We start from the raw sequence: 17,207 nt of genomic DNA, 5'->3' as shown, positions 1-17,207 counted from the left end.
CAGACTCTCAAGGAGGAAAACGACACCTTGAAAATTAGAATTGGACAAAATGAAGCCAGTGAAATTATAAGAGATCAAGAAATAATTAAACAAAACATGAATAATGAAAAAATAGAAGAGAAAGTGAAATATCTTATAAGAAAAACAACAGATTTGGAGAACAGATCAAGAAGAGACAATATAAAAATAATTGGAATAATTGAAAGTCATGATCAAAAAAAGAATCTTGATACGACAATACAAGAAATAATTAAAGAAAATTGTCCTGAAGCATTAGAACAAGGCAGGGAAGTAGAAAGAGAAAAAATTCACTGAACACCACTTAAAAGAGATCCTATGAGGAAAACTCACAGGAATATCATAGTCAAATTCTGAAATCCCCAGATCAAGGATAAAATAATAAAAGCATCAAGATTAATACAATTCAAATATGATGGTGCCACAATTAGAATTACACAAGACCTAGCAGCAGAGACATTAAAGGACCACGAATCTTGGAACACAATATATCGAAGAGCAAAAGACCTGGGGCTCCGACCGAAAATATCATATCCTTCAAATTTCAGTATTATTTTGAATGAAAAAAAAAATGGACATTTGACACCCCCCCAGACTTTCAAGACTTTGTTTAAAAAAAAAATTCTCAACTCAATAGAAGATTTGACACACAAGAACTAAGAGACACATAAGGTACATACCAAAGACTGACTATAAGGGATTTACAAGAACAGACTGCTTACCTTTTATATAACATAAAATGTAAAATGTATATCTAACATTCTTATTAATAATTGTCAAGCTTATAAGAAAGAGGGGGATAAACCTGACTATGATATGAATTTAAAAAGTAAAACCACTTAGAAACAGCTAAAATTAGTAACTATTAAATACAAGAGAGGTGCAAGAAGAAGAAAGGATACAGAGGATTAAGATGGAGGAGGAAGGCTGGTAGTTCTGGTGACCTACTTTCATGGGGAATGGGTTTAAGAGGGAACATTACATATATATTTAGAAGAGTTAAAAAAGTCTTCTAAATTGAGAAGAAATAAAATGGTAGGGGTTTAGTGAGGGGTGAAGAGGACAAGGGAGGGATTTTTAATGGGAATGGGGGGATAGGGGAGGGATCCTTAGAGGGGGGAAGGCAAGTAATAGGAGGGCAGGGTGGTTGCTGGAGGAGGGCGGTAGGAAAGTAATAGGAAGGCGATGTAGTGGGTAGAAGTAAAGCAGAGGAGGCAGGATGGATAGGAAACAAAAGATATGTACAAACATAAAAAACAAAGATCAGGAGTAGATTATGTTTGGGAAAGTATATGTCTATATACACATGTATATATGTATATAATAATGTGTGCATGAGGTGTACCACCTCATACCTATCAGAATAGCTAATATGTCAAGAAATATCTAAATTATATTGTAGCCTTCTGGAGGGGCGGGGGGAGGGAAAAAAAGAACAAAGTTAAAAAGTGCACAGCAGAAAACAAAAGAAAACACAAGGAAGCAAAGAAAAGATGGACAATTCTCAACACAAGGTGTAGCACAGGCTTTGTTGAAATGAAAATTTATTGTTAAATATTTTGAATCCTCTCCTATGTTCTGCTATGCACATGACATGCTTTTTTTACTTTATATTTAAGTTTCAATATTTAAGTTTATGATATGTTTTTGTTTCTTTTCTTTATTTTGTATTTGTGTTCTGGTAAAATAAAATTCAATTGAAAAAATAAATAAGAAAAAAAGGAAAAAAAAAGAAAATCAGAAACGTATAAAATCTATGTATGATATTGTACAATATCAACATAGCTTATCTTTTAATACCATAATAATTTAGATTTCATCTCTGGAACAAAGGTAGGACCACAAAATTTTATGAGATTTTTCCAGACCATGGGAGGGCCACACCCCTAACCCCTACAATATGGAAGGGATAATTTTATTTAATTATGCTTGTGTACTATGATTTGTTTATCCATTTCCCATTTGTTTTTTTGTTTGTTTTTTTGGGGGGGCAGGGCAATTGGGGTTAAATGACTTGCCCAAGGTCACACAGCTAGTAAGTGTGTCAAGTGTCCAAGGCCAGATTTGAACTCAGGTCCTCCTGACTCCAGGGCTGGTACTCTACTCACTGAGCCACCTAGCTGCCCCATTCCCCATTTGTTTTTAATAGACATCTACTTTGTTTCCTGTTACTCGCTACTACAAATATTTGGAGATTAAATAAGTTTTTTTAAAATAACCTTTGGGGTACATACCTAGCTGTTAGATCTGAGTTAAAAGTTATGTACATTTGGCTTAATTTTAAAAACATGATTCCAGATTGTCTTCCAGAACACTACAATTTTAAAGAGAAGCAAAATGCTACTATTTTCTGTAAATGGAGCTGGAAAAATATTTTGTTTTTATGATAAATTTTCACATACATTTATCAATTTAATGTTTCATCCCTACTTTTAAGAATACCAAAACCAAATGAAAAATATTCAGAATTAAACAACAGTCTCATACATAGTTTCACAAATTATTTACCACACCAGGGTGACTTTTAAAAAATTCTCTTTTTAGTACTATTACATGTTAAGACCCATTAAAATAAATAATATAATCTATTTTTCATCCATGGGTTCTTTCAAATTTCTTTTTTCAATATACTCCTGACATAGAGGTTAATATATTTCAATATATCAAAATGAGTCTCTGTGGAGGAATGCAATTTTACACGTGTTATTCCATCATTTAGATTCTATGTAAACTTCAGAAACCTTAGTATCTGAATCTGTTACCAAATACTGCTTTAGCTTTGTTGACTAACTTAAGGAGAACTGCAGCAAATCAAATGATAAGTACACTTTTTGGAAGTGCCTTAACTCTGATATTGGAAATAAGCAAAAAGGTAAATCACGTAGCTTAAAAATCTTATTCAGAACAAATCAGCACATATCCGACTCAGAACCCTCGCTCATTCTTACTCTGGGAATTCTTTTATAATCAATTTTCAATTTTTCTTTGAGAGAAACTTTGGCTTTATCAGTGGAGGAAGAAGTATCTAGAGGAAAAAAACAGGTTGGAGTACATTTCTTCTGAAACAATGTTTGACAAATCAAAGCTATTTACAGTCATATGAAAAAATGCTCTAAATCACTACTGATCAGTGAAATGCAAATTAAAACAACTCTGAGGTACCACCTCATACCTATCAGAATAGCTAATATGTCAAAAATGGAAAATGTTGGATACTGGAGGGGATGTGAGAAAACTGGGACACTAATGCACTGTTGGTGGAGTTGTGAATGGATTTAACCATTCTGAAGAACAATTTGAAATTATTCCCAAAGGGCTATGAAACTGCATTCCCTTTGATCCAGGAATACCATTGCTAAGTCTATATCCCAAAGACATTAAAAAAAAGGGGGAGAAAGGACCTATTTGTACAAAAATGTTTATAGAAGCTCTTTTTGTGGTGGCTACGAATTGGAAATCAAAAGCATGCCCATCAATTAGGGAATGGCTAAACAAGCTGTGGTGTATGATTATAATGGAATATTATTGGGCTATAAGAAATGACAAGCAGGATGATTTTGGAAATACTTATATGAACTGATGCATAGTGAAGTGAACAGAACCAGGAGGATGTTGTAGAGAGTAACAACAATATTATTCAATGAAGAACTGTGAATGACTTAGCTATTCTCAGCAATACAAAAATAAAAGATAATCCCAAGGGACTCATGATGAAGCATACTATCTGACTCCAGAGAAAGAACTGATATTGATTGAACATAGACTGAAGCATGCTATTTTTTACTTTCTTTTATTCAAGTCTTCTTGTACAAAATGACTAATGTGGAAATGTCTTACATTTCAAATATATATATATACACACACACACACACACACACACACACACACATATATGTATATGTATATATAAAACTATGACCCCCCCCCCCCAACAACGTCTGATTTTTCATCCTATTTGCCAGATAATCAGGTTTTTATAAATTTGTAGAGTAATGTCTTCCATGGGCTAGGATAAGGCACAGAATTAAGATATTTTCTTTCACTCATTCAGGCCCACTGGATGTAAAGTAGTCTCTACAATATCTTGCATCTATCCCCTTCTTTCTACTCACACGGTAACCCCTCTACTTCAGGGCTTCATCAACTCTCTTACTCAAGCTATTGAAACAGTCTGATCCCTTTTGGTATTCCTTCTCCCAGTCTTTTCAATCCATCTTCCACATAGCTGCCAAAATAATCTTCCTAGAGCACATGTCTGACAATGTTACCTCTTGGCTGAAGAATCTTCAAGGGTTCCGTGTTGCCTCTAGGATAAAATAACTGATTCACTGGCTTGGTATTTCAAGTCCTACATGACTGAGCATCAGCCTGCCTTTTCATAATGATTTCCTAGTACTCTTTCATGCAGTCCATATTCCAAAGAACTGGCCTACTTGTCATTCCAAGAACTTGCCTTTCCATAGTTTATCATGTCTCTCTGTATGGGCGATCCCCACTTACCTGGAATGTATTCTCTCTCTGCTTATTCTCAACTGACGTCCCACTTCTTGTAGGAAAACCTTTCCTGATCCTCCACTCTTTCCCTTGTCAAATGCTTTACTTATGAACATTTACTTATCTGTTCACATGTTGTATCACTCACTTTCATCTAAACTTGACAAAGGAGGTTTGAATGCCAACATTTGGTATAGAAATATATCAAACTCAACAAAGACAGAGAAATGGGAGCGGGGAAAGGGACATCAAGAGGAAGGGCAGATTTAGAGACGGATTAATCTTAAATAAAATGAATTGTCTTTGGATAGTGGTACATTAAGTGTGGAATGAAAGGAAGGAAAGGATCAGAATCTATAATGCGGGAGTTGGCAAGAAGAAGAAAAGGGGATCAGTGAAATGAAAACAGACTGAATAAAATACAGATCACCAGTGTTTAGCACAATGCTCTCTCAACATGCTTTTTTTTTCCTTTATAAAGGTGAGAGAGGAGGCAAAGAGAAGAAAAAACATAAAAGGATAGGTTTGACAGAAATAGGTAATTGACTATGAACCATAACTGTTAATGCAAATGGAATGAACTCACCTGTAGAATTACAGTAGGGTAGTAGAAAAAATTAGAAATCAGAGTTCAATAAAATGTTGGTTAAAAGAAACACAAAGACTCAAATAGAGTTAAAATTAGGGGTAAAAGCAAAATATATTTAATGCTTTAGCTGCACTAAAAAAAGCAAAGTTAACAATCATGATCTTAGATAAGGTAACAGCAAAAATAGATTTGATTAAATGAGATGAATAGGAAACTTAAATTATGCCTACAAACATCACAGACAAGTTAATATCAACACGTAACATATATGCACTGAATGGCATAGCATATAAAAACGTAAAAAGCTTACAGGAAGAAATAGACAATAAAACGACAAATGTTAGGGATTCTCAATGTACTTTTCTCAAGTCTAGACAAATCTAATGAAAACCAAGACAATAAAGAAGTAAAAGACCTGAATAGAATTCTAGTAAACTTAAATAGAACACACCTTTGGAGATTACTGAATGGGAATGGAACCTTAAAAAAAAAAACCCAACCATGCTGCTAGGGCATAAAAACTTCACTAACCAATGCAAAACAATTAAATACATACTTTATTTATTATGATGAATAAAAATTATATTTTACAAAGGGCATTTGAAGAAAGGATTAAATATTAATTGAAGACTAAATAACTTAATTCTAAACAACTTATGGTTCTGATTAATTCAGTGGCAAACCATGATTCCAGAGAACTGAAGATGAAGCATGCTACCGACCTTTAAACAGAGAGGTGATAGGCTCAAAATATAAAATAATATAATTTTGGCTATAATCAATGAGAGAATTTGCTTGACTACACATATTTTCTAAGGGTTTTCTTTTTGAATATACATTTTTTCAATTGAGGTGAGAGATGAGGAATGGGAGAAAAAATAAGTGGTTGTTAATTCTAAAAAATATTAAAATAGAAAAAAAAAGTCTTGTAGAATTTAGGTTTAGACAAGGGGTCAGTGAACTTTTTAAAAAACTGTGATAACTAGTTCAATATAATTGTTTTCCTTGTAATCCTGTGTATTTTATTTTATGCATTTAAAATTTTCTTTTCTGAGAAGGGGTTCATAGGTGTCATCAAGTTGTCAAAAGTATCCATGATTTAAAAAAAAAAAGTTAAAGAGCCCTTGGTTTAGGCCAAGAACAAACTAAACATGACAATAACCCACAAATGGATATATAACATAGATATAACAGGTCACATCACAAACAAAGAAAAAGAGCAAGGAAGAAAATACTTTTAGCAATACCTTTACAGGAAGATTTCATGACCAAACAAGGGATAGAAAAGATTCTTAAAGTCTAAAAGATAAATTTTCTGATAAAGCTCTGATATCTATGATATGTAAGAAATGGATTCCAATACATAAGAATGACAGAATTCCTCAATACCTCAATATGGTCAAATGATAACATGCAGTTCTCAAAGTAAGAAATCAATCAATAGCCATAAGAAAAAAATGCTACATTAATTTTTAAATGCAAATTAAAACACCCAAATTTCACTTCATAGAGACTGACAATGGTGACAAAAAAGGAAAATGAAATTGCTAAGAGGAGCTACAGGAAGATAGGCACCTTGGTAGAGCCTTGGTGGAACTATAAATTGGTCCAGCTATTCTGGAAAGCAATCTGAAATTATATTTGCAAAGTCACCAAAATGCAAACTCTTTGTCACAGGAATTTAGGTAAACCAATACCCAGAGTTCAAAGAAAAAGTCCCATATGCATAAAATATTCATAACTGTTATTTTTGTTGTAACAAAGAACTGGACAGAAGGGCGTGTAATAGCTAACCAAATTATGGCATATAAATATAATGGAAAGTCATTTTGCTATAGAGAAATGATGAGAGGGATCTTTTTTAGAAAAAACTAGGAAGACTCATGAACTGATGCAGAGTAAAGTGAGCAGAACTATGAGAATAATTTATACACCACAGAAAAAGACTTAAAAATGAACATAATGAACATAAAAATGAGCACTGAAAGACTTAAGAACTCATGTAACAACAAATTATGATTCCAAAAATCTGAAGATAAAACATGCTACCCACCTACTGAGAGAAGAGGTGATGGAACCAAAGTACAGAATGAGATAAACATTTTTGGACACGGCAATGCGTAGATTTTTTGCTTGACTAAGATTATGTTCTTTTAAAAAGATAAAACAGTTGAAGAGATGAAAAAATCTGTTTGCTTTATTAAAGACCTTTATAGAAGTTTAAGTACTATGATTTAAATAAATTAGAAACTTCCTAATTTCTCATGTTGTGGAGACTTTAAATTTCAGGTCACTTACTGAGCATCAAAACCATTGTGTCAAACTAGAAAATGAAAGTGCTCTACCTAAGGCCTTCATTTCAGCATTAGATATCCAAGGAAAACCCTTCTTATGAACTCACAGGATTTCAGTAATATAGGGACTATTAGGCATCTTTTTTGTTTTGTGGAAATCCAAGCATAATAATCTTAGATTACCACAGTCTCTTTATTTCAATTTGTCTGCCATAACCACTAGCATAGTTTTTTATCACTTCGTATCTGGATAATTGCAGGGGGTCTATCTTCAGTCCCTTCTGCACATTATTAAGGTTTGAGAATAATCCTAAAACACTGTTTTTAATGTTACTCCCTTGCTCAAAATTCTTTGATGGTTCCCCATGTAGATAATTAAGTATAAATTCAAGATCTTTCACAATCCAGCTCTAATCTACTTCTCAGGTCTTATGGTTAAATACCTTCTTAACTCCAACCAAACTGGGCTATTCATTACCTTTAGAGCATGACTCTTTAGACTTTATCACCATATCTCAGCTACCTTCTCAAGCTAGAACTTCTCTCCTCCTCTGTAACTGTCTTACTGTGGAGCACCCTTTTCTGCCCAATGGTGAGTTCCTCCGAGGGCCACCATTTTGTGGAGGGGTCTAGGTTGGCCAACAAAGGTTCCCCTTCCAACTCTACTTGACTCACTGGATACCTCTCCCTCCTTCACCTCAAGCTTTTTTAGCTCCTTTGAAGAAATTAAGTTACGAGGGGGTAGGAATTATCTTTCTTTTCACTTATATTTGCATTGCCAGTGCTAAGCATAGTTCCTGGCCAATAGTACGTATTTAATAAATGCTTGTTGACTGACTGGCACATTGTATATCCTCCAATTTTGCTCCTATCTTTTTCTTGTGTAGAATATTTTTCCTAAACCATTTTAGTTTACATAATTCTTCTTCCCCATCAAGTCCCATCTTTTCCATAAAGCTTTACCTGACTTCTCCATTCCAGGGTAATTTCTCACTTGAATTTATTTGGTACTTCAGCACATGACAGCCAGGGGTTATGTCTTAAAATTCTTTGTACTCTCATTGTCTAATATATTGTTTTGCACATATTTATTGAGCAAATTTAGTGCTCAACAAATGCTTGTTTATGAACATAAGTAAGGTACATGCTTTTAAAATTTCCTTGACTTCATGAAAAGGGTTAAGATTTCCCTACTATTACAGTTCCACTTAATTTACAAAAGAATAGAGACAGGAGGTTGTCCTAGAGAAGATTACTGAGGCAAAAATTGTAACTTCAGTAAGTGTAACCAAGGTGATAGATGAAATTCACCAAAAGATAGCTTATATGGCAGTCCCTCATGGATTACTTTTCTATTATCAAAACAGCTTGATATAAGGACTCCTTACTATTGTCTAAACTTTCAAATTTAACAAACTGAAATGATCTACTCTCATTTAAAAAAAAAATAAATGTGGGTGTGCATAAATAGACATAAACATACGTATGTATGAATAAACTTTTAGCTGGTAATAAATTCTACATTTAAAAAATTATAAGCTGTTTGGACCCAATGATATTCTTTAAAAATGCAAGATACATACAATGTAATGTTGATTGACTGTCTTTTGGGGAAAAATTAAGAATTTATTACAAGTGAAGATTGCCATTGATATTAAATATATTACATAATTTTATGCATCAGAAATCATTATATACTATGAAAGTTGAAATGAAAGTATGAGTCCTCATTATATTATCATCATTCTAAGCAACAGTTTATTACAGTAGATTTATTCACTATGCTTTAAGCTACAATTTTACCTTTTTACTAACCTGTGAGACTGTCTGGACGAGGTGGAACCATCCTCTCGTAAATGTCATATTGCTGCTGTCCAAATTGTTCAATATCATGAATAGTTCTTTGTAGTGATGATCCCAGATGCTGTGGAACTGCAGTCATTCCAGAGCGTTTAGGGGAAGATGAGCCTACCTGGGCATGGGATGGAGAAGCTACCCTGGTCTGTGCATCAGTCAGGGTTAAAGGTGAACCCACTCTGACTGCTGTCTGATATTGAGAAGCTGTTCCACTGGGGTTAGCTGTTTGCCTTGATGTGACTGAACCAACCCGCCGTACAGCAGTGGGAGAAGCAGGTCTTTGTGTGGCATATGGAGATGCTGCTCGCTGGGCAGGTAATGTAGTAGATGAATATACATTTGAATTCAGTGGTCGGGAGTCAGTCACTGATGGAGAGCCATATCCACTACCCAAAGAAGTTCTCAGTGACCCCCTTGAAGGAGAAATGCCCGTACTGATAACATAAGAAGGAGACTGTGCTCTAGACGGAACAGAACTAACTCTTCTCATGGTTCGATTGCTAATATTTACAGAAGGCTGGTAAAAAGAAAAAAAAATTATTTTCCCCCCATTTTTGATATTGAAAGTTGGATAAAAACACTAATATAATACAAAATAAAAGCTACTCTAAATATTCATTTCACAAAGTGAGCTTTACTTCCCCATGATCTAGTGTTAGAAATTAAATTATATCCATAGCATTTTTTCTTTACCATTATATTCCTTTTGTTTAATCTTCACCCAGTTCCCTTCCAAAAACACTGGAATCAATCAACAAATTTGGATCTAATGACCTTTAATATTCCTTTCTTTGTTGTCTTTATTCTTTTTTTTTTTGTCTTCCTCTGGCTTTGAATATTTTCATCAACAGAGAAGTTATGTTTACATCCTTCTTTCCTTCCTAATGTAGTTGCATCAAAATAACCCAGAACTCAAAATCTGAATAGGGTAAACATTAAGGTAAAACAAAAACATTCTATGAGAGCACTTCATGCTAAATATAAGAATTCACACTTGTGATTTAGTTACTCCAGAAGAGAATTGGATTAGTAAAGTTTCAGTCTTCAGACTGCTCTCAATCATACTTTTACTCATAAATAATCTTAATTAAATCCTAAAGCATGGTCCTGCTGCTTGATGACCTTATCCCAAATATGTTTTTCACTTAAATATATCTACTTAATGATTTCATTCATTTTCTTCAGTGCCTCCTCCCCCTGATACCTGAGCTCTGTTCATCTTGAAATGACAGTTACAAAAAGAAGCAAAATAAAAATATAAGCTCTGTAAGTGTTAGGACCATAGCTTATTAAACACATATCTCCCCTGGTCCTTAGCACAGGACTTTTCACACAGTAGGTTATTAGCAAGTGTTTGCTGTTGCTGCTGTTAGGAATGTTTAGGCTGTGTTGTGTTCCTAGCCAAGCTTGATAGAAAAGGGAGACACAAAAAATGAAAAGAAAAACTTTCACTGTTAATCCTATACTGTGCTGAATTCAGTGGAAAAGGATGATTAGAAGTCAGGTATGAGGAAAGGACATGGGGTTAAGACATAGAAAGAAACTGAGGATTGCTGACAATAGGAAAATCTCTACTAAAACATCCAAATCCAGATTCATAATCTTCTACCTTGGGACCAAAATCTACTCCTCATTTTTAAAGTGGTGTTATGATCATGAAGTCCTCTTTGATAAAGGCAACCCTTCACATCTGCAGTTACAAAGTATATTACATAGGAAAAGAATCATTTTTAATTATTGGTATCACTTTGGAGAAAAATACATGATAATTTTTATAATCAATACAATAGTGTAGAAGGTAGTGATACTTTAGATACTACCTCTTGCAAACAAAAGAAAACAAAATAAAAAATCCCCCTGTAATTCATTTGGGATTTGTCAAGGCCCAAGAACTGGATAGTAATGGAGTATTATACTTTGAAATCTATTATAGTTTTCGTTTGGTGCCAAGTAAAAAATGCAACAATTGACAATCAATTATTTTAATTGTGTAGCTTTTAATTGTGTACTTTACCACATATATTAGTATTCCTTTATTTTATACTAGAAATGTTTTAGTGTGCAACTTTCTGAAAGGCAAATACTATTCCAAAATGTTGGGCACTCCCATATAACACTGGGTGCCCTAGTAGTATATCTATTGTGTGCTTCTAGGGATTTATAGATATAATCTAACAGTTCATTTTTCTTTGTATTTTGCCACTTCTAGGATTTCTGCACATCCTCTAACTTATCCTGGACCAAAGACCTTCCTCGTTTTTTATGAAGATACCATTACTGTCTACATTTGTAATTCAAATTTTGTGTTTTTTTTCCCCTTCATGGTGCTTATAATATCTGCTAAACCTATTTTCATAACTGACCACAGAATGTCATCAAATACATTGATTTTTAAAATTATCTTGATAGATTATGTTTACCTGAACTAAAGTTTGTCCTTCAGCTCTTGAATTTCTCACCAGATGGTTATTACTTGAGCCTAAGAATGAATGCTGTTGTCTATTATCTGCCTTGACCAAATTCTGGCTGTTGTGGAAACTACCTGGTTCCTGGTATCCACTGTCAGAATAAGAATTCATTTGTGTTGAACTTCTTGAGTTACCCAGTGATCCTGTAGGATTTAAACCAGTACAGAAAAATCTTCATTACATATTTTTTACGTGCAAATTTTAAAAGGAAATTAAATTAGGATTATCCCTCTCCCCCCTAAGAATATTTAGAAGATATACAACAGACCCTCACTTTCATGGAGAGATGTTTGTTCTGGTGAATATAGAGTCCCTTGTTCTGCTTCTGTCCTTATGAGATAGGTGTTGGGATGGACAGTATCAGAAACTCGAGGTTTGCTTACTCCAGTATTTGGCACATCTGTAAAAGGCAAATTCAGTCAATTAAATCTGGTGATGTTGCATAACGTATAGCAATGTTTAAATTATTTATCAATGGCATACTCTAATCTCTGCATTAATACACTATCATTTAGCTTAATACATATAATTTGCTTAACCTTATCTATAAGTACTTAAACTATTAAATATACAACTAGTCAGCCATAGTTGTATGAGTTCCAGAATATTCTGCAATAACATTGTTAAATTTCACGCACTTTCAGACTAATTGCCAAAAATTAGCTAATAATATAAAAATCCCTTGCCATCTATTAAGCAACTCTGTTCCTTTGCTGAAAATTACCTCAAAGCCCAACTTCTTCAGGAAGGTTACAACAATTAGTGTAACTAATGGCCACTTATAATAAATCTTTTGTTTTTTTTTAAAAAAAGATTCTTCATGTCCATCAACTTTAAAGGAAAGCTATATGCAGCTCATAATACTGTACTAGAGGATAATCTCCATTAAGTCAAGGACTTGTCTTTTCATGCTGTTATGCCTACTCTTATGTATACTTAAAAATTAATCAATATGCATTTATTAAGCAATGTTAAGAGTCAGCACTGGCAATACAGCTGTTAAGAATGAAACAACCCATACTCAAAAGGCGTTTGCATTATTTTAAAAAAAAATTTCCCCCAATTATCAAGCATATTTTTTCTCCCTCCCACTTTTCTTAATTACTGAAAATAGAAATAGATAAAACCCCTTGCATCACATAAGCATAATTAAGCAAAACAAATTCTGATGTTGGCCATGTGAAAAAATGTGTTTCTCATTCTGCATTAGTCCATCATTTCTGTCATGAAATGAGTAAGTTTTTTTTTTCCCCATTGGGTCTCTGGAATCATGGTTGATCATTCCAAATTTTCTTATTCCAGTTAAAGGTTCTGCACATGCTTCAGCTCTTCTTTCTGTTATTCTGGATTCTTATGTTCTTCACCAGTAGTGGCCAAAGCTTAAAATTTCTACCTCTACATCTCTCATATCTGACTTTTCTCTCTACTCATACAATCAGTACCTTAGTTCAAGCCACCATCACCTCTAACATAGATACTTTTAACAGTTTCCTAATTGGTTTCCCCAACTTAGGTCTCTTAACCACCACTCCAATCCATCCTGCGTGCATCTGTCAAAATAATTTTCCTAACGCCAATGAGAACCAATCAGGTCAGTTCCCTATTCAATAACCTCCAAAGGCTTCCTGTTGCTTCTAGGATAAAATATGAACTCCTCAGTTTGACTTTTGAAGCCCTTAACCAACTGGCCTCTCTTCAGGGTGCTGTCTCTTTGCCCCCTGAACTCTGTGGTCCAGATAAGCTAGCCTTTTCTCTGTTCCTCATATGTGACAATCCATCTCCTGTCTCTATGCCTTTTTTGGCTATTTTATGATATGGAATATCAGCCAGCAAGATCTAATCATGTTACTTGGAAACCTAATGAATTATTTTGGACATACTGAGCTTGAAGGATCTCTGAGACATTGAGTTTGACATGACTAATAGGAGTGAAATTCAGAGAAGAATCTAGGGCTGGATATATAAATCTGGGAATCATCTGCCTAAAGATGACAGTTAAACCAACAGAAGCTGATGAGATGATTCAAAAAAAGAAAGTATAGAGGGAGACGAGAACGGAGTCTAGGATAGAATCTTCAGGAACACCCACAGCTGGGAGCACAATGGGAATGAAAAGCCAGCAAAGGAGTGTGAGAAGATGAGTCAGACAGATAGGTTAATCAGGAGAGAATAGTGTCATGAAAACCCAGAGGAAAGGGTATCCAGGAAGTTCTACTCATGTAACAGAGTAGTCAGCAGTGTCAAATGTAGAAGATAGACTGAGAAGGATTAGGACTGTGAAAGGACCATCAGATTTTTGTAATTAGGAAATCACTGGTAACTTTGGAGAGGGCAGCAACTATCAGGCTAAAATTAAAGAAATCTATACCTAGCACTCAAAGTTGCAAATACTGTTAAATGCATTTCCTTAACTAATTATCTTCTAATTCTATTAGTTCTATCATATGAATACAAGTGTAGTTTTAATATTACCTTCTCATTCCAAACATCTCAATGTCTACTGTAAATTTTTAACTGGCCACTGCCTTAAATTTAGCAGCACAACTCCATTCTCCAAATAAACAATAAGACAATCTCCTCCATTCCCCAATTCTTAATCTTTTGGATACTCTTTACTCTCTGATCTGTACCACTGCTCTTGATGCTTTTCTTACCTGCTTGCCTGCTCCTTCTGAATCACCTTTGTGGGATGATCATCCATATTTCTCTAACTGTGGGTATTTCCCAAATATTTGTCAAGGTTCCTCTTCTCTTCTTGCCTTACATTCTTTTTTGGTGACCTCATCAGCACATATGGGTCAATTATCATCCCAAAACATATAACTCTTTAAACATGTAGCTCTAGAGTCTTTCTGGATTTCCAATCCTACACCACAAAATATTGCACGATTTCACATCAGAAGTCCCATAGGCATCCTAAATTCAACATGTCCAAAGTAGAACTCATCATCTTTCCCCCCAAATCCACCCTTCTTCCAAGCTTTCCCGTTTCTGTTAAGGGCACCATCATCCTTCCAGTCATTCAGGCTAGCAAAATCAGACTTATCCCAGATTTATTCCTCTTCTTTCCTCACCCAATAAATCCAGTCATTTGCCACCATGTCTTATCAATTATATTTCAACAATTGTTTCTTATATCCACTCCTTTCTACTCACAGGCCACCACCTTAGTTTAGACCTTTATCCCATTCACAAACTACCTCTCACCCAGACTACCATGACAGCCTCCAAACTGGCTTCCTAGGTTTAATTTTCTCCTGTCCTCTACACAGATGACAAAGAGAGCTTTCTAAAGCAAAGTCCAGTCCATGTCCCTCTCCTGCTAAATAAACTAAAATGGCTCCTTATTACCTCTAGGGTCAAATACACACTTCCCTGGCATTTAAAACCTTTTGCAGCTTAGTTCCAGCCTATCTTTCTTGGCTTATAATACATTAATCCTCTTTATGCATTCTATAGTTTAGCCAAACTGATCTTACAGATAATTCTGACATACATCTCATTTCCAGTCTACACAACTTTGCACATGCTGTCCCCAATGCCTGGAACATTCCTTCCTCACTTGCTTGTCGTAGGAGCCCTAATTTCATTCAAAACTCAGCTTATATAACACTTTGCCATTAGGTATTACCTGGTTCCCCCCTCCCCCAAACTTCATTTAAAAAATTGTGTGTGTGTGTATCTGTCTGCCTGTCTATCATCAAATAGCCCCTAACTTCAAAGACATCGCATCAGGAGAGATAAATTAAACACATTAAAAAAGAAGAAATCAACATTTATGTATCTATGTTGTCTCTCCTGACACAATGTCTTTGAAATTAGGGACTATTTCATGTTTGTATCCTCAGAGTATATAGCACAGTTCCTGGGGCACAGTAAGTATTTAATTAATTTGCTGTTCAGTCATTTCAGTCATGTCCAATTCTTCATGACCCTATTTGGAGCTTTCTTGGCAGAGACACTGGAGTGGTCTGTCTTTTCATTTTCTAGTTCCTGTTACAAATGAGGAAATTGAGGCAAACAAGGTTAAGTGACTTGCCCAGGGTCATACAGCTAGTATGTTCTGAGCTTGAAGTATTCTGAGGATTTGAACTTAGGAAGATGAGTCTTCCTGATGCCAGGCTCAGCATTGTATCCTCTGTGCCACCTAGATGCCATATATTACTTGCTCATTAATTTGGAATTGCAAATGCAAGCAACCGAAAATCCTGGCATTTAAAAATCCTTATAATGTAAATTTATACTGTTTTGTTCACTAACACCAAAAATTTCATCTAATTCCTCCTTTTCTTTTACCATAAGCTCCTTGATAACTTCAACAATAAACCTTTCCTTCATTTAGTTTGCCCTATACGTTGGTGCTAAAATAATTTTCTGGCTCCCTATTTGAAGTCCTAAAGTAACTCTCTACTTATATTCGGTGGCAAATCATAAGGTCCTCAATGATTCCTATCAATTATTCTCACCTTTCGCTCAGATTCAATCTAGCTCAGCTTAGGTTCAATCTGGCCCGCTGGCATTAGTATCACAAATGCTCAGGTTCTCTGAAAGTCTACCCATTAGGGCTCATCTTTAATAAACTTTGTTTTTCTTCGGCTGAGAAGGCTTTAGTTGAATTCATTTGGCAGGACTTAGTGTGTCCGTATTTTGGGGTCTCCAGCACCCCTAAAACATATGGTTCCCTAACCTCATCATTTTGGTTAACCTCATCACTTTTCGTTCCCTGACACTGCCAATACTGCTAATCTCAAGTTCTTCTCCAGCCACGACTGGAAGGTATGTAAGCCTCCCTTTCTCCCTATCCCCTTCTTGCCCTCCAAGTACTTTGGAGGTGCTTTTTGGGCCTGACTTCCCGGTCAGGCCTTCCTAGGTCAGACAGCTACGAGGCTGTCTCATACTCAGCCTGACACTCTCAGGTTCTCAGTCCAGTGGTTATGTTGGAGGCCATGGACCTGGGCACACCTTCCGAAGAATGGAGGACAAGGATGGATGGACACCAGAGAACATGCTCAATTCTTGGCTGCTGCCATGGCCAGGAAAAGACCCAAGGAGCACCCCTCCAGGGCGCCCCCTCGGAGGAAGGGGCAGTGAGGAAACCTGTTTTCGATGCCACAAGGAGGGTCACTGGTCCAAGTAGTGCCCCTTGAGGGTGTCCCCTGGAGGAAGCTCCCAGGACCGACACCTTCAGGACCCTGCCCAACATGTGACCAGGAAGGACATTGGAAGAAGGATTGTCCCCAAGGTTGGAAAAGTGGTAGAGCCGCTTCTTAGTACCCTGTCCTCTAGTCTTCTCAAGACTTGGAAGGAGGGGAAAGCCTGGGGCTTGGCAGTGCTCCCACTTTCTCTACCTCTCTCACTGAGCCCTGGGCAAAATCAAGGCTGAAGGTTTGTCTCCTCCGGGCTCCAAGCCATCAACTTCCAGATGACTGCTCAGACTATGTACCCCCTGAACGGGACCTATCGAGGCAGGGAGAGCTCTACACTCCT

The 17,207-nt window shown here is 35.7% G+C and overlaps 1 protein-coding gene across 11 annotated transcripts in view; it reads right to left on the bottom strand.

Annotated features, from left to right (window-relative positions):
* Positions 1-17,207, bottom strand: part of PKP4 (plakophilin 4) — a 269,712-nt gene that overhangs the window by 55,615 nt on the left and 196,890 nt on the right. For 9 of the 11 annotated variants that reach the window (XM_036743248.1, XM_036743250.1, XM_036743254.1 and 6 more), the window contains 3 exons: positions 11,989-12,120; positions 11,673-11,863; positions 9,211-9,769 (listed from right to left, as the gene is read on the bottom strand). In XM_036743248.1, the coding sequence (XP_036599143.1) occupies positions 9,211-9,769; positions 11,673-11,863; positions 11,989-12,120 (882 nt within the window). The remainder of the gene's footprint in view (positions 1-9,210; positions 9,770-11,672; positions 11,864-11,988; positions 12,121-17,207) is intronic. The other 2 variants (XM_036743249.1, XM_036743255.1) reach the window with 1 other exon arrangement.

Source organism: Trichosurus vulpecula, chromosome 2 (assembly GCF_011100635.1).
Source record: "Trichosurus vulpecula isolate mTriVul1 chromosome 2, mTriVul1.pri, whole genome shotgun sequence".
Lineage (NCBI taxonomy): Eukaryota > Metazoa > Chordata > Mammalia > Diprotodontia > Phalangeridae > Trichosurus > Trichosurus vulpecula.
The sequence above is the reverse complement of the archived record's forward strand: the minus strand, read 5'-3'. Positions and strand labels throughout refer to the sequence as shown.